Source organism: Cervus elaphus, chromosome 22 (assembly GCF_910594005.1).
Source record: "Cervus elaphus chromosome 22, mCerEla1.1, whole genome shotgun sequence".
In the NCBI taxonomy this organism is placed as follows: Eukaryota; Metazoa; Chordata; class Mammalia; order Artiodactyla; family Cervidae; genus Cervus; species Cervus elaphus.
In genome coordinates, this window is record NC_057836.1 from 17,192,526 (window position 1) to 17,220,204 (window position 27,679).

At 39.7% G+C, this 27,679-nt stretch overlaps 1 protein-coding gene across 1 annotated transcript in view; it reads left to right on the top strand.

The window, feature by feature from the left end:
- Positions 1 to 27,679, top strand: part of LOC122679939 — a 335,468-nt gene that overhangs the window by 282,287 nt on the left and 25,502 nt on the right. Inside the window, exon 46 of the mRNA XM_043880798.1 lies at positions 18,491 to 18,805. Coding sequence (XP_043736733.1) covers positions 18,491 to 18,805 — 315 coding nt within the window. The remainder of the gene's footprint in view (positions 1 to 18,490; positions 18,806 to 27,679) is intronic.

Consider the following 27,679-nt stretch of genomic DNA (forward strand, 5'->3'; position numbering starts at 1 on the left):
GTCTTAAAACTTAATCACTAAAGTGACACCTGATCACTTTTGTCAAATTCCATTTGTTAGCTGCATGTTACTAGGCACATTCGAGTGTGGATTACACAAGGACGTGAACACAGGTGACAGGAATAACCAGGACACTGTAGAGCCTGTTACCCCAGCCCTCTGTTCCTAAGCTGGATGAGACGCTCCCTGTGGACAGGGAGGAAAAGGGAGGATTCCTTCCTGGATCTCGGACCAGGAGCTCTAACTGAGATGGGGAAGCTGGACCCTAGTAGCTTTGGGCACATCTACAGGGAGGGCAGCATCCAGAGTCTCTGAAGGCCTGTCCTCGGTGGTGTCCCTGGAGCTGGTTCCACAAGCTTGTGAGAAACATCTGGTGCCTCCCTTCCTGCTCCAGGTTCAGTGATGGCACATTGGGGGCTTCAAGTTGGCCTTGTGGGAATGTTTATACCATAGAGGTCAACAAATACTATATCCTATGTGCTTTTTTACTCCTCAGAGAGCTTATATTTTAAATATTATATCACTGCAAGTCTCCTAATGTCTCTCCTGTGTCCTGTGTCTGTTCTCTCTTGCAGATCTGGAGCTGAGGCTGAAGGATGGAGCCCACCGCTGTGAGGGGAGAGTGGAAGTGAAGCACCATGGAGAATGGGGCACAGTGGATGGTTACCGCTGGAGGATGAAGGATGCATCTGTAGTGTGCAGACAGCTGGAGTGTGGAGCTGCCATTGGTTTTCCCGGAAGGGCTTATTTTGGGCCAGGACTTGGCCCCATTTGGCTTTTGTATACTTCTTGTGAAGGGACAGAGTCAACTGTCAGTGACTGTAGGCATTCTGATATTAAAGACTATCGTAATGATAGCTATTCCCATGACCGGGATGCTGGAGTAGTCTGCTCAGGTAAGTCCTGTCTGGTCTGTGTGGGGATCTCTAGCAGGAAAAGCATCTGTCTTATCAGCAGAATGACTCGAGATTATGGATTATAGCCTTTAGAACATGATTGGTGAAGGGTCTGTGTGATGTGTCACAGAAGGTAGAGAAGTCAGGTCAAAACTTTCATACAGATACAGCTGTTGTATTTGACCTCTGTGACATAGTCTTATCATGGTAATTGTTCTGTATTCTTTGATATAATGGTCAGTAGGGTGTGGCTACATGGTGGTGGGTGTGCTCACAGAAGAGTTGTAGGCAACAAGGTTTATCATACTCATAGGTCCTAAAACTCAGAGTCACCACACTCCATCAGGTCGGTATGTGGGGGATGTGCCAATAGAATAGGCTCAACCAAGCAATGGTGACCCAAAAGGGCATGTTAAGACACATGCACAAGTGACCATACAGGGGGTCAGGGTGCAGTTACACAAGGAAAAGGTGTGAGGGGATTTCACTGGTGCGTTTAAATGTCCCTAGGTCACAGTCAGAGGAAGCCAGAAGTGGAACTTGTGGCAGAAAACAGTCTCATCACACTGGTGCCCCTGATCAACTGAGTGGGGAGCTCACATGACATTTGCAGGGATGTTGAGGGACCAGGAAAATGAAGTCTTGAAGTTTACAACACAGTAGCTGAAGTGCATCACGTATAAGAGGTAGTGAAGTTAAGAGGACCTGAAGTGACTCCTGTGCAGTGCTCAGTGCTGTCTATGTGTTTGACCTGTGCTAAGGTGGATGCAGTAAATACAACAGTGAACCTAGGGTGTGAGTGGGTGGTCACAGTATTTGACAGAGATGCTTCTAGTTGTTATCATAATTATGGATTGGATGTCCAGGATATTAGTCCCATCAGAGAAGCTGGACTGGAGGAAGATATTGTCAGTTATCACAGTGAATTCCCTCACATAGGGAGCTGGTCTTAGGCAAGAATCACCCCACCTGATGTGATCGTGGGACAAGGGAGCCCTGAGGACACCTGCAGTAGGACCGTAGCAGCCACAGCCAGTCAGCTCTTGGGTGTTTATGTTGAGGAAGGTCATTGGGAAAGTGATCTTTTCTAATCTCACCTTCAGCAGATCTTTGATGATTCTAGTTGAAGCCCTTAAGAAAACAATTCTTTTCCTTTTCAAAAGGTACTTTATTGAGGTATGACTGTCATACAAAACTGCTTGATAAGTATGCATTTGTGAAACCATTACAGCACTTACGTCATAAATCTATTCATCTCTTCAAAACGTTTCCTTCCATTCTCTTTATTATTCCTATTAAAAGTAGTTATTTTCAAGGAGCTTTTAAATTTTATTTAGAAACTTTTGTTTTAAGCAAACCTGTTTTCTGGCATCTCAAGTAAACTTCCTCATTGTCACAATGTCCTAATCATTGTTCCAACTGCTGATAAATTTGTGGAAACACTACAGGTGTCTCTACCATATTTTGATAAGTCAGCATCTGAATGAAAATGGAGTGTGTGATGTTTGAACTTTCTGTGAAATTAGAACTCCCAATATTATCATCCTAAGAAGATTGATGTCTTGATATTAATTCCAGTTAAGTTACACTTAAAAGTAAAGAATTGGAGAGTGTTCTGATATTTAAACCCTGATTGTGGTTTGTACTCCCTGACTACCATTGCTCTAACTTAGGCTGTCATATTTTTATGAATGGTTCCAGGTTCTTTCTATTTCTCCTTTTGTCATTAGTTTCCTCCCCTTGGTGTGTCTTTTCTGTATTTTCAGACAAGTTTTAATGATGCAAAGGTAAGTTAAAGTGGTGGTGATGTAGTAGAGATAAGATTAGAATAGCTTATTTTTTCATTTTCTTAATCGAAATTGAACTCTTGAAGTTTCTTCTGGTTAATCTTAGGAGTCAGGTATGGAAGAGAAATTTCAGCCTCAGTAGTGGATTGTTGAAAGTGGAGTACTGTGTTTAGGAGAAATCTAGAGTGGAAACAATGACCAGAGAAGCTTGTTTGAAATAACGAGGAGACTTCAATGAGGGGCTAAACAAATTGAGCAGGACTGTGGTGCAAGTGTGCTAAGTTGCTTCAGTCCTGTCCTACTCTTTGTGACACCATGGACCGTAGCCCACCAAGCTCCTCTGTCCATGGGATTCTCCAGGCAAGAATACTGGAGTGGGTTGCCATTTCCTTCTCCAGGGGATCTTCTTCACCCAGGGATCAAACCTGGGTCTCCTACATTGCAGGCAGAGTCTTGATTATCTTCTGAGCCAACAGGAACTACAGTACTGAAGTGCAAACTGGTGAGGGGATGAAGATGCAAGGATTGCAGGAGGGGAGGGTTGGAAAGATGCAGGTCAACTCCTACATTCACCACAGCCTCTGTGTTACACTTCCTTCCTGCCCTCATCCCTTCCCTCCCTCTCTTCCTTTATCCTGTTGTGGGAGTCATTTCTGAGCTCTGTGGAAGTGCTAGGAGGTTGCAGTTTTTTAGAGGAAAGTTTTTATAATACAGATAGATTCTGTTTATTTAACAAATATAAGTTTACTCATCTTTTTCTCTCTTTTTTTGTATCAGATTTCAGTGAGTTGTGTTTCACAAGTAATGTGTTTTCAAGGACTAGGCCCACTTTACAAAAATTTTTCAAATTAGAATAACGCTGGCTCACATCTCTTATCTTTAGGTGTTGGGAAGATCTATAATGATAATTCCTTTTGTTACTGGTGTTGTTAATTTGTGTTCACTCTTTTTTCTTAATTGGTTTTGCTAGAAGATTATCAGTGTTAATGTCTTTTTAAGAGTATCACTAATGGACCCTATTGATTTTTTTGATTTGTATTTGCTTTCTACTTATTTGATTTCTGTACTCAGTTCTCAATCCTATTTTTCAGTTATGATCTTCCCTGATAGCGCAGTTGGTAAAGAGTCTGCCTGCAGTGCAGGAGACCCCTGTTTGATTCCTGGATTGGGAAGATTCCCCTGGAGAAGGGATAGGCTACCCATTCCAGTATTCCTGGGCTTCCCTTGTGGCTCAGCTGGTAAAGAATCTGCCTGCAATGTGGGGCACCTGGGATCGATCCTTGGGTTGGGAAGATCCCCTGGAGAAGGGAAGGCTACCCACTCCAGTATCCTGGCCTGGAGAATTCCATGGATTGTATAGACCACGGGGTCACAAAGAGTCAGACACAACTGAGTGACTTTCACTTTTCAGTTATGGTTGTTGGTGCTTTTGTAGATTCTTGAGTCTTGGATCATTTTCTTCTGTTTCTATTTTTATTCTAATGTGGGCATCAACGAAGCATCAAGGTTCTAAATTTTCTTCTAAGCATCACTTTGTTTTTTTTTTCTTTATTTTTTTTCTTTATTTTTTTTCCATTTATTTTTATTAGTTGGAGGCTAATTACTTTACAATATTGTAGTGCGTTTTGTCATACATTGACATGAATTAGCCATGGATTTACATGTATTCCCCATCCCAATCCCCCCTCCCACCTCCTTCTCTACCTACCTACCCTCTCTGGGTCTTCCCAGTGCACCAGGCCCGAGCACTTGTCTCATGCATCCCACCTGGGCTGGTGATCTGTTTCACCATAGATAATATACATGTTTCGATGCTGTTCTCTCAAAACATCCCACCCTCGCCTTCTCCCACAGAGTTCAAAAGTCTGTTCTGTACATCTGTGTCTCTTTTTCTCTTTTGCATATAGGGTTATCATTACCATCTTTCTAAATTCCATATATATGTGTTAGTATGCTGTAATGTTCTTTATCTTTCTGGCTTACTTCACTCTGTATAATGGGTTCCAGTTTCATCCATCTCATTAGAACTGATTCAAATGAATTCTTTTTAATGGCTGAGTAATATTCCATGGTGTATATGTACCACAGCTTCCTTATCCATTCGTCTGCTGATGGCCATCTAGGTTGCTTCCATGTCCTGGCTATTATAAACAGTGCTGCGATGAACATTGGGGTACATGTGTCTCTTTCAGATCTGGTTTCCTCGGTGTGTAGGCCAAGAAGTGGGATTGCTGGGTCATATGGCAGTTCTATTTCCAGTTTTTTAAGGAATCTCCACACTGTTCTCCATAACGGCTATACTAGTTTGCATTCCCACCAACAGTGTAAGAGGGTTCCCTTTTCTCCACACCCTCTCCAGCATTTATTGCTTGTAGACTTTTGGATAGCAGCCATCCTAACTGGTATGTAATGGTACCTCATTGTGGTTTTGATTTGCATTTCTCTGATAATGAGTGATGTTGAGCATCTTTTCATGTGTTTGTTAGCCATCTGTATGTCTTCTTTGGAGAAATGTCTGTTTAGTTCTTTGGCCCATTTTTTGATTGGGTCATTTATTTTTTCTGGAATTGAGCTGCAGGTGTTGCTTGTATATTTTTGTGATTAATCCTTTGTCTGTTGCTTTGTTTGCTATTATTTTCTCCCAATCTGAGTGCTGTCTTTTCGCCTTGCTCATAGGTTCCTTTGTTGTGCAAAAGCTTTTAAGTTTCATTAGGTCCTATTTGTTTATTTTTGCTTTTATTTCCAATATTCTGGGATGTGGGTCATAGAGGATCGTGCTGTGATTTACATCAGAGAGTGTTTTGCCTATGTTCTCCTCTAGGAGTTTTATAGTTTCTGGTCTTACATTTAGATCTTTAATCCATTTTGAGTTTATTTTTGTGTATGGTGTTAGAAAGTGTTCTAGTTTCATTCTTTTGCAAGTGGTTGACCAGTTTTCCCAGCACCACTTGTTAAAGAGGTTGTCTTTTTTCCATTGTGTATCGTTGCCTCCTTTGTCAAAGATAAGGTGTCCATAGGTTCGTGGATTTATCTCTGGGCTTTCTATTCTGTTCCATTGATCTATATTTCTGTCTTTGTGCCAGTACCATACTGTCTTGATGACTGTGGCTTTGTAGTATAGTCTGAGGACAGGCAGGTTGATTCCTCCAGTTCCATTCTTCTTTCTCAAGATTACTTTGGCTATTCGAGGTTTTTTGTATTTCCATACAAATTGTGAAATTATTTGTTCTAGTTCTGTGAAAAATACCGTTGGTAGCTTGATAGGGATTGCATTGAATCTATAGGTTGCTTTGGCCCGTATACTCATTTTCACAGTATTGATTCTTCCAATCCATGAACACAGTATATTTCTCCATCTGTTTGTGTCCTGTTTGATTTCTTTCATCAGTGTTTTATAGTTTTCTATGTATAGGTCTTTTGTTTCTTTAGGTAGATATATTCCTAAGTATTTTATTCTTTTTGTTGCAATGGTGAATGATATTGTTTCCTTAATGTCTCTTTCTGTTTTCTCATTGTTAGTGTATAGGAATGCAAGGGATTTCTGTGTGTTAATTTTATATCCTGCAACTTTACTATATTCGTTGATTAGCTCTAGTAATTTTCTGGCAGAGTCTTTAGGGTTTTCTATGTAGAGGATCATGTCATCTGCAAACAGCGAGAGTTTCACTTCTTCTTTTCCTATCTGGATTCCTTTTACTTCTTTTTCTGCTCTGATTGCTGTGGCCAAATCTTCCAAAACTATGTTGAATAGCAGAAGTGAGAGTGGGCACCCTTGTCTTGTTCCTGATTTTAGGGGAAATGTTTTCAATTTTTCACCATTGAGGGTAATGCTTACTGTGGGTTTGTCATATATAGCCTTTATTATGTTGAGGTATGTTCCTTCTATTCCTGCTTTCTGGAGAGTTTTAATCATAAATGGGTGTTGAATTTTGTCAAAGGCTTTCTCTGCATCTATTGAGATATCATATGGTTTTTATCTTTCAATTTGTTAATGTGGTGTATTACATTGATTGATTTGTGGATATTAAAGAATCCTCGCATTCCTGGGATAAAGCCCACTTGGTCATGGTGTATGATTTTTTTAATATGTTGTTGGATTCTGTTTGCTAGAATTTTGTTAAGGATTTTTGCATCTATGTTCATCAGTGATATTGGCCTGTAGTTTTCTTCTTTTGTGGCATCTTTATCTGGTTTTGGAATTAAGGTGATGGTGGCCTCATAGAATGAGTTTGGAAGTTTACCTTCTTCTGCAATTTTCTGGAAGAGTTTGAGTAAGATAGGTGTTAGCTCTTCTCTACCTTTTTGGTAGAATTCAGCTGTGAAGCCATCTGGTCCTGGGCTTTTGTTTGCTGGAAGATTTCTGATTACAGTTTTGATTTCCTTGCTTGTGATGGGTCTGTTAAGATCTTCTATTTCTTTCTGGTTCAGTTTTGGAAAGTTATACTTTTCTAAGAATTTGTCCATTTCATCCAAGTTGTCCATTTTATTGGCATAGAGCTGCTGGTAGTAGTCTCTTATGATCCTTTGTATTTCAGTGTTGTCTGTTTTGATCTCTGCATGTTCATTTCTAATATTGTTAATTTAGTTCTTCTCTCTTTGTTTCTTAATGAGTCTTGCCAATGGTTTGTCAATTTAGTTTATTTTTTCAAAAAACCAGCTTTTAGCTTTGTTGATTTTCACTATGGTCTCTTTAGTTTCTTTTGCATTTATTTCTGCCCTAATTTTTAAGATTTCTTTCCTTCTACTAACCCTGGGGTTCTTCATTTCTTCCTTCTCTAGTTGCTTTAGGTGTAGAGTTAGGTTATTTATTTGACTTTTTTCTTGTTTCTTGAGGTAAGCCTGTAATGCTATGAACCTTCCCCTTAGCACTGCTTTTACAGTGTCCGATAGGTTTTGGGTTGTTGTGTTTTCATTTTCTTTCATTTCTATGCATATTTTGATTTCTTTTTTGATTTCTTCTATGATTTATTCAGAAGCATGTTATTTAGCCTCCATATGTTTGAATTTTTAATAAATTTTTTCCCTGTAGTTGAGATCTAATCTTATTGCACTGTGGTCAGAAAAGATGACTGGAATGATTTCAATTTTTTTGAATTTATCAAGACTAGATTTATGGCCCAGGATGTGATCCATTCTGGAGAAGTTTCCGTGTGCACTTGAGAAAAAGGTGAAGTTGATTGTTTTGGGGTGAAATGTCCTATAGATATCAATTAGGTCTAGCTGGTCCATTGTGTCATTTAAAGTTTGTGTTTCCTTGTTAATTTTCTGTTTAGTTGATCTATCCATAGATGTAAGTGGGGTATTAGTGTCTCCCACTATTATTGTGTTACTATTAATTTCCTCTTTCATACTCATTAGCATTTGCCTTACATATTGCGGTGCTCCTATGTTGGCTGCATATATATTTGTAATTGTTATATCTTCTTCTTGGATTGATCCTTTGATCATTATGTAGTGTCCTTCTTTGTCTCTTTTCACAGCCTTTATTTGAAAGTCTATTTTATCTGATATGAGTATTGCAACTCCTACTTTCTTTTGGTCTCCGTTTGCGTGGAATATTTTTTTCCAGCCCTTCACTTTTAGTCTGTATGTGTCTCTTGCTTTGAGGTGGGTCTCTTGTAGACAGCATATATAGGGGTCTTGTTTTTGTACCCATTCAGCGAGTCTTTGTCTTTTGGTTGGGGCATTCAACCCATTTACATTTAAGGTAATTATTGATAGGTATGGTCCCGTTGACATTTACTTTGCTGTTTTGGGTTCACGTTTATACAGCCTTTCTGTGTTTCCTGTCTAGAGAAGATCCTTTAGCATTTGTTGAAGAGCTGGTTTGGTGGTGCTGAATTCTCTCAGCTTTTGCTTGTCTGTAAAGCTTTTGAATTCTCCTTCATATCTGAATGAGATCCTTGCTGGGTACAGTAATCTAGGTTGTAGGTTATTCTCTTTCACTACTTGAAGTATGTTGTGCCATTCCCTTCTGGCCTGGAGGGTTTCTATTGATAGATTAGGTGTTATCCTTATGGGAATCCCTTTGTGTGTTATTTGTTGTTTCTCCCTTGCTGCTTTTAATATTTGTTCTTTGTGCTTGATCTTTGTATAGACCATGGGATCACAAAGAGTCAGACATGACTGAGCGACTTTCACTTTTCAGTTATGACTGTTGTTGCTTTTGTAGATTCTTGGGTCTTGGATCATTTTCTTCTGTTTCTATTTTTATTCTAATGTAGGCATCAAGGAAGCATCAAGGTTCTAAATTTTCTTCTAAGCATCACTTTATTTTTAAGCCACCAGTTTTGATAGTATATAATTTCTTTTGTATTTTATTACCATAAAATGTTTCTTTTTCTCTGAATGTATTCTTTGTCTTATAGTCTGACTTTGTATGATATTAATATAGATGCTGTATACAGCTTTCTCTGACTTGTGTTTGCATAGTATATAATTTTTTACCTTTTTAATATGTTTCTGTGTTTATATTTAAACACACATATATTTATAGATAGTATATTGTTTTGTCTTATTTTATCTGGTCTGATCATCTTGTTTTTTATTTGGAGTACTTAAATTATTTACATTTAATGTAACTATTGATATAATTGGGTTTAAGTGTACTTGCCTGCTATTTGTTATATCTTTGTTCCTATTTTAATCTTTGAGTATATTTTATTATTTTATCTTAAAACTCTATTGGCTTATTAGCCATATCAGATTTTTAGGTGATAATAATGTTGAATTACTTTTTTAAAATTTAAAATAATTTTTATTTATTTTTGGCTGTGCTGAGCCTTCATTGCTGCATGGGCTTTTCTCTAGCTGCGGAGATCAGAGGCTACTCTCTAGTTGCAGTGCACGAGGTTCCCATTGCGGTGGCCTCGCTTGTTTTGGAGCACAGGCTCTAGGGTGCACAAGCTTCAGTAGTCGTGGCCCCTGGGCTCTAGAGCACAGGCTCACTAGTTGTGGTGCATGGGCTTAGTTACTCCGTGGTATGTGGGATTTTCCTAGACCTGGGAAATGTTGCTAATATTTTGCCTTAAATCTTCTCATAGAGAATCAGCATTTAGCACAGTCTCTGCAGCTTTGAGAGGATCCTTGTTTTCATCTGCTGTCATCTCCCTTGAGCTTGAAGAACTTTCTGAGGCAGTTTTGTGTAGTGTGGTGTCTGGTGGCCTCCAAGTCTATCATCTTTCATTGACCTGAAATCATTTTCATTTTCATTCAGTTTTGAAAAGTATTTTCATAGCTGATTCAGTTCTAGGGTAACAAATGCCCAACCCCAATACTTTAAGTATGTTTTTATATTGTCATCTGACTTTCATTGCCTCCAACAAAAAGTCAGTAAATAACACTTATCCTTTCGTTCCCTGTATATTATGTGTCAAATTTCCCTGGCTGCTCTTAAGATATTTTTGTTTGTTTGTTTACCACTGAATTTCAGTATTTACATTGTCATGTTTTCTGAGAATGATTTCATTACCTTGTTTAGGGTTTGTTTAGCTTTTCGAATCAGTGGATTTACAGTTTTCAAAAAATTTGGAAAAACTTCATTTATCATTTCTTAGTATTTTTCCACAGAGCCCTTATTTTGAATCTCCAAATACACATATTTTATGTATTTTTATGTTATCCACTACATGCCACTGTGTTTTCATTCATATTTTTCTGCCTTTTTGCTCTCTTTGGTTCAGTTTAGATAGTCTCTATTGCAGAGTTTTACTTCCCAATTCTTTCATTCTGCAATGTCTAGTCTCTTGTGTAATTAATCCAAATAATTGTCCATTCCAACACTATATTTTTTCAGTTTTAAAATTCTCATGTGTTTATTTTTCCTAGTTTTCCTCCCTGTTTATTTTTATTCTTCATTAAGCATATGGATATTAGTGGTTTAAAGATCTCTTCAGCCAGTTCAATCATTTCTATAATTTCTGAAGCTGATTTAAATAATTATTTTTTAAAAATGTGTTATGGGTTACATTTTTCCCCTTTGGAAATTCTAATAATTTTTTTGGTTGGATGTTGGGCATCACTAAGCAGTCCTTTACCAGTAAGAACTTTAGAAATAAATAATCAGAACACATCTGAAAATCAGGGAATTGTACTTGACGAATCAAATAAAGTTTTTTCATTGGGTTATCTTCATTCTGTTCAAAATGTGTTCCTTTGATGACCAAATGATGAACTTTTATTTTGGCTTGTCTCCTTTAGTTTTAACACTTCCCTGATCGCACCTTGCATGCCATTTGCCCCACCTACACCCTACTGCTACAGCAGTAGCTATCCTTTCTGATTTCCTTTTCCATTCATCTGTATCTTTTAAAATGGTGTTTGCTTGTCTGAAGTGGGAGACATGAAAAAGGATAGCAGCTTAAGTGGTAGATGGGAGGAGCAGAGGGTGACGTAATATGCTAACAACGTCTTCAGCAAGTGTTTCCCACAAATACTTACATATTTTGTTCATATTGAGGCTTTTTCAACTTGGAACTCTGCAAATTATGGCTTGTTTGCTCACTTCCTCCTCCTCCTCCTTCTTCTTCCTCCTTTCAGAATTGCCAAGCTTTCAACATGCCATCTTCTTTTGGAATTGTAAAACACCTATGAAAGAAATTAAAGACAATATGATCAATGGAAAGTCATTCTGTGCTTCTGGCCTGGAAGAATTAACATTGTTAAAATGCCTGTACTTGTCAAAGTGATCTACAGATTTATTGCAATTTCTATATAAATCCCAATGACATTCTTAATAGAAATAGAGAAAACAATCTTAAAATAGCAGTGTGTGGTTTAATTTTTGTATATTCATGAATGTCCTGTTTCCTTATCACTATTGAATTTTAGTTCCATTCCATTATGGTCATGAGAGATACTTGGAATTATTTTAATACTTTTGAATTTGTTAAGAGTTATTTGTAACCTAGCCTGGAGAATATTCCATTTGTACTTGAGAAGAATGCATATTTTTCTGTGGTTAGAATTAGTACAATGATAGTATTAAAATCAATTAGCATTTTCTATGAGTCCTGTTTCAGAAGAAAAACCTCTAATAGGAGATGATCTGCAAACTCAGCTGTCTGGTAAGCTCCCACTGAGAACACACACTCTACCAGGTTCTTTGACAAATCCTAGGATTTCAAGAGATATGGCTGGGACTCTCTCTCTATGACTCTCTGAGTTTTCTTAATTCCTCTTCTTTCCCACTGAGGTCACTGAAGAAATCAATGGAATTTTTGCTATTGAGAAGACAAGATGTGATGACATAAACATGAATTAGTGATAGCATCTATATTTCTTCTCTGGACCTATCACCTGTCTACAGGTTGGCATCCGCTCATGGATCCAGCCTCAAGACTTTCCATCATCCAAGTCACTTGAGGACTAGCTCCTGGGAGAGAAAACTGTTCAGAATATTAGCCCCACAAGTCCCACGAAAGCTTTCTAAGCTTGTCTGGATGCTAGTGTCCCCATAGCCCATGTCCTTCTGGGTGGGTTCTGTTCTGCATATGCCTACTTTCAAGTGCCTGCATACTATACATTATCCTTGGATCTGTAGGTCCTAGGTTGCTAAATGAGAAACTCACTTCTTCAACCAATGCTAAATGATGTGTTTCCAGTATTCAGCCATCCCAGTGATCTGAACTGGGCTCTGTAGTTTCTTGGCTCCTAGACCAAGGAATTCAGATTTCTAACCAGTCTCAGTGTGTATGTTCTTGGGATTCAGCCATTCGAAACTGACCTTGCAAACCTCCTGGATTTCTCTTTAGAAACCTGCTCAAGAAACTTCAATTATGACACTAACTGTCAAAGACTCTCTACATGCTCCACTTCTAAAAAGAAAAACTTTCACACCACTGCCTGTAGTGTGCAGTTTTAAGTCAGTACCATGAACATTCACTGGTTTTGTTGTTGTTTCCTCTTAGGATTTGCACGTCTGGCTGGAGGGGATGGACCCTGCTCAGGGCGAGTAGAAGTGCATTCTGGAGAAGCCTGGATCCCAGTGTCTGATGGGAACTTCACACTCCCGACTGCCCAGGTCATCTGTGCAGAGCTGGGATGTGGCAAGGCTGTGTCTGTCCTGGGACACGTGCCCTTCAGAGAGTCCGATGGCCGGGTCTGGGCTGAAGAGTTCAGGTGTGAGGGGGAGGAGCCTGAGCTCCAGGTCTGCCCCAGAGTGCCCTGTCCAGGGGGCAGGTGTCAGCACAGTGGAGCTGCTCAGGTTGTCTGTTCAGGTGAGATGCAGGTCAGGCCTTTCATCTCTGTGGATACGCTGTTCATGTGATTTTGCTGAAATTCTGTCTTCTTCTACCAGCGTACTCAGAAGTCCGGCTCATGACAAACGGCTCCTCTCAGTGTGAGGGGCAGGTGGAGATGAACATTTCTGGACAATGGAGAGCGCTCTGTGCCTCCCACTGGAGTCTGGCCAATGCCAATGTTGTCTGTCATCAGCTTGGCTGTGGAGTTGCCATCTCCACTCCCAGAGGACCACACTTTGTGGAAGAAGGTGGTCAGGTCTCAACAGACCGATTTCACTGCTCGGGGGTGGAGTCCTTCCTGTGGAGTTGTCCTGTGACTGTCCTGGGTGGGCCTGACTGTTCCCATGGCAACACAGCCTTTGTGATCTGCTCAGGTAAGAGAGAGGGACAAGGGCTACTGGTACTCAGGATGCTCCTGGAGTGAAATGTCCCCAAGAGCAGAGAGTGAGGGAAAATGGACTTCAAAGTCAGATATTTCGTGGTGAAATACGGATCTTATTGTTCCTTCATTTTTCAGGCCAGGGCAAGAAGTGTGAAGGGGAATAATATATTTTTAAGCAACACTATTGCTTACATAAAACCATAGAAGACAATGTAGAAGCAGTAAGCATATACCTCAGTATGAACCCCAATCCAGAGCAACAAAGAGAATGTCCCCAGCACCACAGTCACTGTTGTCCCCAGTAACTGTGTCCTCCCTCCTCGACAGGGAAAACCGCTTACCTAACTTCTTCTAACATAGTGTTTTATCAGTTTTTGAACTTTATATAAAATGATGCAGTATTGTACATCTTTTATATCTAATTTCTTAGACTCAAAATTATGTTTGGGATTCAGTCATGATGTTGTATATTGTAGCACTTTATTTATTTTTTTTATTACCGTAGAGTATGACTTTGAATGATCACATGGTCATGTACTGATCAATTCTACTGACAGTATAAATCTGAGTTGTTTCCAGTTCTTGACTATTACAAATATGATACTACAACTTACCATGACAATGTCTTTGGATGCAAATATGTGTTACTTACTTTCCATGTTTAACCCTTGGTCTTTTCTTTTCTTTATTTAAATCAAATGGTGTCCTTTGATGAACTCATTTCTTAATCTTATGGAAACATAACTTGCCAACATTTTCCTGTGCAGTTAATGCTTCTTATACCCTTTCAAACAGAATTTTTGCCTACTCCAAGATCATAAAAACATTCTCCAAGAGTACCTTATGGAAATTTTATTATTTTTCTCTTGCATATAATTGTGCATTCCTTCTGGGATTGATATCGGTGTAAGATAAGGGTCAGGTTTCATATGGACTTCCAATTGACTCAATCTTATTCTGAAAATATTCTTTTACCTACTTCAGAGATGCCTTCGTCATAAGCAGAAGGGCAAGTATGTCTGTCCTTTTTAAGACTCTATTCTGTTCCATGTTATCATTTGTCTATCCTCACACCAATACTGCATTTTCTTAATTATCATAACTTTGTCGTTGTTGTTGTTCAATCACTAAGTCATGTCTGACTCTTTGTGACTCCATGAACTACATTTCATCAGGCTTCCATGTCCTTCACTATCTCCCAGAGTTTCAAACTTTGTAGTAAGTCTTAATAATTTTAATTTACAAGAGTTACTTTATATTAACTCCTCTAACTTTGTTGCTTTTCTTACCAACTGTGATGGTCATTCTTGGTTGCTTGTATTTTGTATGAATTTAGAAATCAGCTTGTCACTTTCACCAAAAGAAAAGCTTAAGGGCATTTTCATTGAGATTAGATTTAAAAATCTGAGAGGAGACAAAGAAATTTGAAGATGACTGACATTGACAATGTTGAGTTTTCCAAATCATTGACATAATACATCCCTCTGTTCAGTTAGATCTTGAATTTCTCTCAGAGATTTTGCCCATCTTCTACTAGGATTTCTCCTAGGTATTTTATTTTTGATGTTATGAGTATTTTTGTGAAAGTGTCCTGGCAAAGAATTCTCTTTGAGTTGTTTTCATCTTTTAATTTTTTAAATTTTGATGTCATTTGAGACATTAAAATGTTGGGAAAGTAATATAAAAATTCCCTTATGACCTTTACCTGGGTTTCTAAATGTTAGTATCAATATTTTGCTTTAATCTCTGTGTGTGTGTGAGTGCCTTTCCTTCTCGATTCCCCTTCTGCCCCATTTCTTCCTGAATATGTAAAATCTTTCTGACTTAACTTGAAGAAATGATGTTCCTTTACCTTTAGAACACTTCTAGGAGTTTCTTTACAGAACCAGAGTTCAGTCAAATCTTTAAATGACTTCAGCTCCAGGTGACATCTAATTGCAGCACTGAAAGACCCCATTGAAAGATTGCCAAACTGAGTTTTTTTCCTGATCAATGACTCAAAATCATAAGCAAAATGAAGTATATATTCTTTTTCTTCAGCTAAAAGTTTTGCCTTTACATATTGATTAAATTGCTAACATCTGTTGAATCACAGAAAAAGCAAGAGAGTTCCAGAAAAACATCTTCTGCTTTATTGACTATGCCAAACCTTTCACTGTGTGGATCATAACAAACTGTGGAAAATTCTTAAAGAGATGGGAATAACAGACCACCTTACCTGCCTCCTGCATGCAGATCAAGAAGCAATAGTTAGAACTGGACATTGAAGAACAGACTGGTTCCAAACTGGGAAAGGAGTATGTCAAGGCTGTATGTTGTCATCCTGCTTATTTAACTTATATGAAGAGTACATCATGTGAAATGCTGGGCTGGATGAAGCATGAGCTGGAATCAAGCTTGCCAGGAGAGTCCAAAAGTCTGTTCTTGGGAGGGGGGAACGGGATGGGGAATACATGTAAATCCATGGCTAATTCATGTCAATGTATGACAAAAACCACTACAATATTGTAAAGTAATTAGCCTTCAACTAATAAACATATATGAAGAAAAAAAAAGATTGCCGGGAGAAATATCAATAACTTCAGATATGCTGATGACACCACCTTTATGGCAGAAAGCAAAGAGGAGCTGAAGAGCCTCTTGATGAAAGTGAAAGAGGAGAGTGCAAAAGCTGGCTTAAAACTCAACATTCAAAAAACTAAGATCAAGGCATCCAGTCCCATCACTTCATGTCAAATAGATGGGGAAACAGTGGAAACAGTGGCTGACTTCATTTTTGGGGGCTCCAAAATCACTGCAGATGGTGACGGCAGCCAAGAAATTAAAAGACACTTACTCCTTGGAAGGAAAGTTATGACCCAACCTAGACAGCATATTAAAAAGCAGAGACATAACTTTGCCAACAAAGGTCTGTCTAGTGAAGGCTATGGTTTTACCAGTAGTCATGTATGGATGTGAGAGTTGGAGTATAAAAAAAGCTGAGCACAGAAGAATTGATGCTTTTGAACTGTGGTGTTTGAGAGGACTCTTGAGAGTCCCTTGGACTGCAAGGAGAGCCAACCAGTCCACCCTAAAAGAGATCAGTCCTGGGTGTTCACTGGAAGGATTGATGAAGCTGAAACTCCAATACTTTGGCCACCTGATGTGAAGAGCTGACTCATTTGAAAAGACCCTGATTCTGGGAAAGATTGAGGGCAGGAGGAGAAGGGGACGACAGAGGATGAGATGGTTGGATGGTATCACCGACTCGATGGGCATGGGTTTGGGTGGACTCCGGGAGTTGGTGATGGACAGGGAGAGTTTGCATGCTGTGGTTCATGGGGTCGCAAAGAGTAGGACACTATTGAGGGACTGAACTGAAGTGAACTGAACACAGCTTTCATCTTAGGCTCTATCACTAGGTCATTATTTCCCTTAATTCAGTTTCCTGTTCTTCAGCCCTTTCAGACTTCTGATCATTGTTGTTTCTTCAGGAAACCAGACCCAGGTGCTGCCCCAGTGCAACGACTCCCGCTCGGAATCAGCAGGCTCTGCGGCCTCAGAGGAGAGCGCCCTCTACTGCTCAGGTGAGGGTCCCACAGGACAGAAGACCCTTTTCATTCCCCAGGTCACCGCCCCATTGACCCATTTCTCTCTCCTCAGACAGCAGACAGCTCCGCCTGGTGGACGGGGGCGGTCCCTGCGCAGGGAGAGTGGAGATCCTTGACGAGGGCTCCTGGGGCTCCATCTGTGATGACAGCTGGGGCCTGGATGATGCCCACGTGGTGTGCAGGCAGCTGGGCTGTGGACAAGCCCTCAATGCCACAGGGTCTGCCCACTTCGGGGCAGGATCAGGGCCCATCTGGCTGGATGACCTGAACTGCACAGGAAATGAGTCCCACGTGTGGAGGTGCCCTTCACGAGGCTGGGGGCGGCATGACTGCAGACATAAGCAGGACGCGGGGGTCATCTGCTCAGGTCTGCGCTGCGCACTGTCCACAGGCTGGGGGAGGGGGTGGGCCCTGGAGGACGGGGTCTGAGCTCTGAGGGAGAGATGCCGAAAGGACCAGAGAAGGAGGCTTCCTCCCAGGAGCCTGTGTTTCCAGCAGACGTGAGGACGATGTGCTTTTACTTCCTCCTGCAGCAGCTGAGGATCTGGTCCTTTCTTCCCCCCAGTGTTTCCTGGCAGAGCCGTTTTTTACAGTTTTTGTTGAAAGCAAGGCTCTCTCTCCAGTTACATACAAGAATTTTAAACCCATGGTACTAGTTTCTGTTTGCTTCCCTAACAATTCACCAATTAGTGATTTAAAACAGCATATATTTGTTTCCTTACTCTTCTGTAGCTTAGATGTCCAGCAAGGATCTCACTGGGCTGGGATCAAGGCTTCAGCAGGGCTGCATCACTTCTGTGGCTCTGGGGGAGAATCTATTTCTTGTCTTTTCAATCTTCTAGATTAAAAAAAAGAAAAAAGAAAGTTCTTCACACAGTTGTGTCTGACTCTGCTATCCCATGGACTGTATCCTGCCCTGCCCCTCTGTCCATGGAATTCTCAAGCTTCTAGAAACTGCCTACATCCCTTGGTTCAGAGCTCCCTTCATCCATTATCAGACCAGCAATGCTGCAGGCCTCCAAATATTATCGAGAGTCACATCTCTCTCTCTAGGCAGAGCTAAGAAATGTATTCCATGTTTAAGGATAGTGGGTCTAAGGATGTGCTTAGACTGGGCTGACATTGTTAATATAATATTTTAGCTTAATCTCACCGTCCCAAGGTCCTTTTCTTAATCACATCTGTAAATCCCTTTTGTCAGGTATGGTAACATATTTACAGGTTGCAGAGATTGGGATGTGGACATTTTGGGGTTAATTATTCTGCCTATCTCCCTAATATCCACATCACATCCCTTGACATACTCTTCAAAGATTTGGTCAGGAAGCTGGATTCACCTGCCCCTCCCTGGCTAGCGCCCACACAGTTTGGTCTTCCTCTCAGTTCATATCCACTACACCATTGTGGTAGAAATAGAAGGACAGACACAAATGGACAAAGTCAGTTAAAAGGGAGACAATGTCAGTCTTGCCATCTAGTGGGTACCTCTTAAACAAGGTCAGAGATGAATGTTCACCATTTCTAGAAGAAAGGAAAACCTAAAACATCCAGCAAAGTTTTCATTGTGTCCTGTCTCCTCCCCTTTCAATCTTAGAGTTCCTGGCCCTCAGGATGGTGAGTGAGGACCAGCAGTGTGCTGGGTGGCTGGAAGTTTTCTACAACGGGACCTGGGGCAGTGTCTGCCGCAACCCCATGGAGGACATCACTGTGTCCATGATCTGCAGACAGCTTGGCTGTGGGGACAGTGGAACCCTCAACTCTTTTCTTGCTCTTAGAGAAGGTTCTAGACCCCAGTGGGTGGATGGAATCCGGTGTCGGAGAACTGACACCTCTCTCTGGCAGTGTCCTTCTGACCCTTGGAATTACACTTCATGTTCTCCAGAGGAGGAAGCCTACATCTCGTGTGCAGGTGACTTACTGTTTCTGTGTGTCTGTCCTAACCCTGTAGGATGCAGTGAGATTTGATATTTTAAAATCTAAGTGGTGATTTTAATTTGGGTCCACAAAATGACATTAAGTGAAATTGTTAGTTGCTCAATCATGTCCGACTCTTTGTGCCTGCATGGACTATAGCCTGCCAGGCTCCTCTGTCCACGGAATTCTCCAGGCAAGAATACTGGAATGGGTTTCCATTCCCTTCTCCAGGGGATCATCCCAACCTAGGTATTGCAATTGAGTCTCCCGCACTGCAGTCAGATTCTTTACTGTCTGAGCCACCAGAGAAGCCTAAATGAGGTAAGGATGGAACTGATTTTATCCACATATTCCAATCCTGTTTGTTAAAATTTTTAATTGAGATGTAATTCTTGTAACATTATATTAGTTCTAAGTGTAAAACATAGTGTTTATGTTTTTGTACATATTGGTAAATCATCACCACATGTACAGTAATATCCATCACCACATGTAGTTACAATTTTTTTTCTTATGATCCCACGAGTAAGAATTTGCATGCTGCAACTAAGACCCAGCATAACCAAATAAATAATTAATTTTAAAAGAGTATTATTCTCTTCATTGTCTTAACGTAAGAACATGCTTCATGGTTTTTTTGTTTTTTTTTTTTCAAATTCACATTAGGGCTTCCCTGGTAGCTAAGCTGGTAAAGAATCCACCTACAATGCAGGAGACCCTGGTTTGATTCCTGGGTTGGGAAGATCCACTGGAGAAGGGATAGGCTACTCACCCCAATATTCTTGGGCTTCCCTGATGACTCAGCAGGTAAAGAATCTGCCTGCAATGTGGGAGACCTAGGTGCGATCCCTGGCTTGGGAAGACCCCTGGAGAAGGGAAAGGTTACCCACTCCAGTGTTCTTGCCTGGAGAATCCCAGGGATGGGGGAGCCTGGTGGGCTGCCGTCTATGGGGTCGCACAGAGTCGGACATGACTGAAGTGACTGAGCAGTAGCAGAGTGACTTTCACAAACACTATATACAAAAATATTATCTTCTTTACTATATTATAGTTTTAAGATATCTTTCATGACAATATTTTTTTCTCTAGAATGCTTTAAAATTTTTTATTTATTTGTAGGAACTCTCTATAAACAAACATCACTTCAGTTCAGTCACTCAGTTGTGTCAGCTTCAACATCAGTCCTTCCAATGAACACCCAGGACTGATCTCCTTTAAAATGGACTGGTTGGATCTCCCTGCAGTCCAAGGGACTCTCAAGCGTCTTCTCCAACACCACAGTTCAAAAGCGTCAATTCTTCAGCACTCAGCTTTCTTTATAGTCTTATAAAGAAACATCACTTACTCTTCCTTAAATATTTTTGTAAATATTTCCCCCATTTTTGCATATATTTTAAAGGTTATATATGTGAATGGGGGGTTATGTTATCAAATCTATAATGGTTTACTTTTTTGACTTCTGCCTTTAATGAAATGTTTCATATGCCATTCTTAATCCCAAAATAACATTGAATCAAGTTTCATTTTCTGCAAATAATTTTACAGTTCCACTAAATAATATTCAAAACCTATTTTTTTAAACCTAATTTTGAATTCATTTATTTATCTGAATTTATTTTACTATGTGTGATTGTGTAACATTATCACCAGATAACAATTATATTTTAGATATGTGATAGCTTCATCACAAAATAAAAACACATTGCTTCATGATTTCATGGATATGATGTCAAAAGTACAGGTAACAAAGCAAAAGTAGACAAGTGGGGATATATCAAACTTAAAAAGCTTCTTCAAGCCAAAGGAAACATCAACAGAGTGAAAAAGCAAGCTAGCACTAATTATATAAGGTATTATTTTCCAAACAAATAAGGAACTCCTGCGACTCAAGAAAAAAAAAATCCAAAACCTAATAACTCAATTGAAAAATTGGCCAAGGGCTTGAATAGACATTTCTCTAAAGAAGACATACAAATGGCCAATGGGTATATGAAAAATGCTTGACATTGTCAATCATCAGGGAAATGTAAATCAAACCACAGAGAGACATCATCTCACACATGTCAGAATGACTTTTTTTTTTTTTTTAAAGACACTTAAGTGTTGGCAAGGCTGTGGAGAAATTGACACTTTCTGTGTACTTATCCACATTAAATGTATAAATTGTATTAATAAAGCTATGCAATCCAGGGGTTAAATCTCTGGACTTTCACTGTCACGGGTCCAAGTTCAATCACTGACCTGGGAACTAAGATCCCACGAGCCATAGCACAGCCAAAAAACAAACAAACAACAACACAAAAACTATGACCAAAAAATCTGTATGATTTACAGTGATGTCCCTTTTCATTCTTGGTATTGTTAACTTCCTTTACTCTCTGCTCTTCATTAGTATTGATCAGTGTTCATCAATTTTCAATGAGCCACGCTTAAAGGGTTTTCTATCTTATGCTTACCTTTTTTTCCATTCATTTTTGTTCCTTTTAAAATTAACCCCAACATTCTACATCCTTTAGACTTTCTCATCTAGTTTCTTAACTGGAAGCTTACTTTTTTCACCCTCAGTCTTTCCTCTTCTCTAAATCTAGGGTATAAATTTCCCTTAGGCACTACTTGAGTTTCATTAGAAGAATTTATGATCATATCATTATTTTGTGTTTATTATCATTATTATCATATCTTCATTATCATTATTTCACAATATTTAGTAAATTTTAAATTTATTCCCAGACTTAGGTGTTTTTTGGAAGGAAGGGTGTTGCTGAATTTCCCAAAATAGGGATGGCTAACAATTTTTCTTATTAATTCTTAATTTTATTCCACTGTGGTCAGAGTAAATACTCTGTATGAATTCAAAGAGTGAAAGATTTTGTCCCATTATGTGGTCACTTTTGATAAATGCTCCTAGTGCATTTACAGTAATGTGAACTCTTGCACTGTTGGGTGCATTGCTCTATGTGTTACTTAGTTAAATGTGCTGATCATGTTGTTGTACATCTACTGTATTCTTTGTTTTTTTCTATGTTTGGTCTGTATGCTATTGAAAAAGATACAGTAATAATCCTCCATTTTGATTGTGATTTTGCCTATTTCTTTCCATTCTGTCAAGTATATTTCAAAGCTATGTTCTGTTAACCTTTCTTGAATTTTGATGTCTATATCTTTATTAAGGGTGCATCTTATTATAATCATGAAAATTCCCTCTTTAATTCAGTTAGTGTACAGTTCAGTTGAGTTCAGTTGCTCAGTCGTGTCCGACTCTTTGCGATGCTATGGACTGCAGCACCCCAGGCCACCCTGTCCATCAGTAACTCCCAGAGTTTACCCAAACTCATGTCCATTGAGTCGGTGATGACATCCAGCAATCTCATCCTCTGTTGGCCCCTTCTCCTCCTGCCCCCAATCTTTCCCAGCATCAGGGTCTTTTCAAATGAATCAGCTCTTCACATCAGGTGGCCAAAATATTGGAGTTTCAGCTTCAACATCAGTCTTTCCAGTGAACACTCAGGACTGATCTCCTTTAGGATGGATTGGTTGGATCTCCTTCCAGTCCAAGAGACTCTCAAGGGTCTTCTCCAACACCACAGTTCAAAAGCATCAATTCTTCAGTGCTCAGCTTTCTTTACAGTCCAACTCTCTCATCCATACATGACTACCGGAAAAACCATAGCCTTGACTAGATGGACCTTTGTTGGCAAAGTAATGTCTCGGCTTTTTAATATGCTGTCTAGGTTGGTCATACCTTTCCTTCCAAGGAGGAGCAAGCATCTTTTAATTTCATGGCTGCAGTCACCATCTGCAGTGATTTTGGAGCCCCCCAAAATAAAATCAGCCAATGTTTCCACTGTTTCCCCATCTCTTTGCCATGAAGTGATGGGACTGGATGCCATGATCTTAGTTTTCTGAATGGTGAGCTTTAAGTCAACTTTTTCACTCTCCTCTTTCACTTTCATCAAGAGGCTTTTTAGTTCTTTTTCACTTTCTGCCATAAGGGTGGTGTCATCTGCATATCTGAGGTTATTGAAATTTCTCCTGGCAATTTTGATTCCAGTTTGTGCTTCATCCAGCCCAGCGTTTCACATGAGGTACTCTTTACATAACGTAAATAAGCAGGATGACAATATACAGGCTTGATGTACTCCTTTTCTTATTTGGAAACAGTCTGTTGTTCCATGTCCAGTTCTAACTGTTGCTTCCTGATCTGCATACAGGTTTCTCAAGAGGCAGGTCAGGTGGTCTGGTATGCCCATCTCTTTCAGAATTTTCCACAGTTTATTGTGATCCACACAGTCAAAGGCTTTGGCATAGTCAATTAAGCAGAAGTAGATGTTTTTCTGGAACTCTCTTGCTTTTTCGATGTTCCAGTGGATGTTGGCAATTTGACCTCTGGTTTCTCTGCCTTTTCTAAAACCAGCTTGAAGTTCATGGTTCACACATTGCTGAAGCCTGCCTTGGAGAATTTTGAGCATTACTTTACTAGCGTGTGAGATGAGTGCAATTGTGTGGTAGTTTGAGCGTTCTTTGGCATTGCCTTTCTTTGGGATTGGAATGAAAACTGACCTTTTCCAGTCCTGTGGCCACTGCTGAGATTTCCCAAATTTGCTGGCATATTGCATGCAGCACTTTCACAGCATCATCTTTTAGGATTTGAAAGAGCTCAACTGCAATTTGATCATGTCTACTAGCTTTCTTTATAGTGATGCTTCCTAAGGCCCACTTGACTTCACATTCCAGGATGTCTGGCTCTAGGTGAGTGATCACACCATTGTGATTGTCTGGGTCGTGAAGATCTTTTTTGTACAGTTCTTCTGTGTATTCTTGCCACCTCTTCTAATATCTTCTGCTTCTGTTAGATCCATACCATTTCTGTCCTTTATTGAGCCCATTTTTGCATGAAATGTTCCCTTGGTATCTCTAATTTTCTTGAAGAGATCTCTAGTCTTTCCCATTCTATTGTTTTCCTCTATTTCTTTGCACTGATCACTGGGGAAGGTTTTCTTATCTCTCCCTGCTATCTTTGGAACTCTGAATTCAAATAGGTATATCTTTCCTTTTGTCCTTTGCTTTTTGCTTTTCTTCCTTTCACAGATATTTGTAAGGCCTCTTCAGACAGCCATTTTGCTTTTTTGCATTTCTTTTTCTTGGATGGTCTTGATTCCTGTCTCCTCTACAATGTCACAAACCTCCGTCCATAGTTCATCAGGTACTCTATCAGATCTAGTCCCTTACATCTATTTCTCACTTCCACTGTATAGTCATAAGGGATTTGATTTAGGTCATACCTGAATGATCTAGTAGTTTCCCTGACTTTCTTCAATTTAAATCTGAATTTGGCAATAAGGAGTTCATGATCTGAGCCACAGTCAGCTCCTGGTTTTGTTTTTGCTGACTGTCTAGAGCTTCTCCATTTTTGGCTGCAAAGAATATAATCTATCTGATTTTGGTGTCGGCCATCTGGTGATGTCCATGTGTAGAGTCTTCTCTTGTGTTGTTGGAAGAGGGTGTTTGCTATGATCAGTGTGGTCTCTTGGCAAAACTCTATTAGCCTTTGCCCTACTTCCTTCTGTACTCCAAGGTCAAATTTGCCTGTTACTCCAGGTGTTTCTTGACTTTGTACTTCTGCATTCCAGTCCCCTATAATGAAAAGGACATCTTTTTTGGGTGTTAGTTCTAAAAGGTCATGTAGGTCTTCATAGAACCATTCAACTTCAGCTTCTTCAGGGTTATTGGTTGGGGCATAGACTTGGGTTACCGTGATGTTGAATGGTTTGCCTTGGAAATGAAGAGAGATCATTCTGTTGTGTTTGAGATTGCATCCAAGTACTGCATTTTGGACTCTTTTGTTGACTATGAGGGCTACTCCTTTTCTTCTAAGGGATTCTTGCCCACAGCAGTAGATATAATGGCTATCTGAGTTAAATTCACCCATTCCAGTCCATTTTAGTTCACCAATTCCTAGAATGGTGATGTTCACTCTTGCCATATCCTGTTTGACTACTTCCAATTTGCCTTCATTCATGGACCTAACATTCCAGGTTCCTATGCAATATTGCTTGTTACACCATTGGACCTTGCTTCTATCACCAGTCACATCCAGAAGTGGGTATTGTTTTTGCCTTGGCTTTGTACCTTCATTCTCTCTGGAGTTATTTCTCCACTGATCTCCAGTAGCATATTGGGCACCTACTGACCCGGGGAGTTCATCTTTCAGTGTTCTATCATTTTGCCTTTTCATTCTGCTCATGGTGTTCTCAAGGCAAGAATACTGCAGTGGTTCGCCATTCCCTTCTCCCGTGGACCACGTTCTGTCCGACCTCTCCACCATGGCCCATCTGTCTTGGGTGGCCCCACACGTCTTGCCCTAGTTTCACTGCGTTAGACAGGCTGAGGTCCTGTGATCAGATCGGCTGGTTGTCTGTGGTTGTGGTTTCAGTCCGTCTGCCCCGACGCCCTCCCTCAGCACTACTCTCAAGTAGTGTATCTTTTCTAGAGTCTGCTTCCTGGGACACTGATCAAGCTACTCCAGTTTTCTTACAGCTAGTACATTTTCCCATCATTTTACTTTCAACCTTCCTTTGTTTTCATAACATAAAGTGATCATTTTGCCAATAACATTCGTGTCAGTTTTGTTTTATTTTAATCCATTTACTGTAAATGCAATTACTGATATTGATGTGTTGGTATCCACCATTTGCTTTTAATTGATCCACAGGCTTTAAGTTCCTTTTTCTTCCCACCTTTTTTTTCTTCCTTTAGTATCAATAAATGTGTTATTATTCCAGAATTCCCTTTTTCCTTTTGATTTTCAGCAGCTTTACTAGGAGTGGCGGTTTTCATACTCTTCCATTTATATTTTTAAAAATTCTCTATCATTATATCTTCAAATATGACTTCTGTAGTTCTGTCTCTCTGTCTCTGTATCTCTTCTCTCTCTCCTACTCTTTCTTTTCCTTCTCATCTCTCATCTTTAGGACTCCTCTAAATCACTATATTCTAAGTTCTATCTAAAATTCGTTTGACTTATTCATTCACTTTTTAATCCTAGATATTTTATTTTAGGTTGGCAACGGTTCCATTGCTATTTTTATTTGTTTATGACTATTTGTTAAATTTTTTCATCTTTTTACCTGTATATTCTCTCCTTCTCTCTTTTCCCCTAAATACACTTATCATAGTTAAAATCCTTATGCATTTCTCTCATGTGTGTCTCTGCATTCTCTTATCTCTTTTTTTCACTTTGGTCATTTGTCATGTTATCCTAACATGTCCAATATCATGTTATTTTTTATTGAATGCTATAAATTATATGTGAAAAAGTAAGATACTCCTGATACATTTTCTAACACCTGAAAGGATTTACCCTTTGTCTTGCTAGACAGGTAGAGGGGAGGGGTGTGTATCACTCAGACATCTAAATATAACCTAAAACTGAGCTGTAACAAGTGTAGGTTGCAGTTTTGGTAGCACTCAGTCCACGTCTGATTTCTCTGTCCCTATGACATGGACTTTCAGAGATTTCAGTTCAGAGCCTGGATTCTTTGATAGCTCAGTACCCAAGAGAATGAGAAAGACTCTGCTTTCCAAGTCTTTTTATATAGTTCTTTAGCCTCCTGTCCTTCACAGCTTGTATACTGGGCAGATATTTGAGGAGAAAACATGCTGTGTGAGAGAGGCTCTCAAGACTCTAATTTTGTCACTTCAGCACCAGGCAACTCCCAAATTATGCTGGCTTCCTGTCACAACAATAGTCCTCTGCTTGCCCAAGCCCAGATTTTGAATCATTAAATTATGCAATGAATTGGCAAATTCCCAGAGAAAAATAAGCTATAGATCCTTGGCTAACATTGAAATAGTTTCCACTCTTTAGAATTTTAGCATATTTAGTCCATGTTGTGTCAACAAATGCTGAATGCATTTACTGTTTCTTAAAAAACATTTTCCAGCTTTTAAAGTTGTATTCAGCAAGACCCAGCAAAACACATTGGCCTGCTGTGAACTCCTCCATTCTCCATGGAAGTGGAAAATTTAGGTTTAATTCTCTCCTTCATCATTTACTTAAAGTGCAACACTGATAGACTTTCTTTAACCTTTCTTTACATCACTTTTATGTATAAAAGGAGAGGAGAATACAGTGAACCTGTTAATGTTATTTGTTCAAGGGCTTGCAGGAATATAACCTATTTCTGCTCGGTGATAGAACTAGAAGGGCTTCGCCGGTGGCTCAGCTGTGAATAATCCACCTGCAATGCAGGAGACACTGGTTAGATTGCTGGGCCAGGAAGATCCCCTGGAGGAGGGCATGGCAACCCACTTCAGTATTCTTGCCTGGAGAATCCCATGGGCAGAGGAGCCTGGTGGGCTACAGTTCATAGGGTCTTACAGAGTTGAACATGACTGAAGTGACTAAGCAAACATACACACTATTTCCCCCTAAAGATCACATAACTCCAAAATTTGAATAATAGAGATTCTTGATGCAAAGTCCAAGGAGTGATTATATTTTTTTGGGAGAAGAAGCAACATTCTATGATTCGCAGTGGAATCTGGCCAGTGTCAATGATATCATCTCTCATGCAAAGTTCTTCAGTCTACTCAAAGAGATCACATTGTTTGCAAGTAAGTATCCAGATCTGAAGTCTGAAGCTTAGAACCGCAAATGAAATATTCTGGGGGTAAACCAAGATATCACAGAATCCATTTGTTTTTCAGTTCTGAATGACTGTACCAGGGAGAAGGATTCTAATGGTAGAGGATTCATGATTGCTATCTGAGGCATCTGATAAGGCCAGTTCCTGATTCCACTCCCTTTAATCAACCCCTTTAACTCTTAGGTCAACGGCATCAAAATGTGTGTGCTTTGAAAGGAATC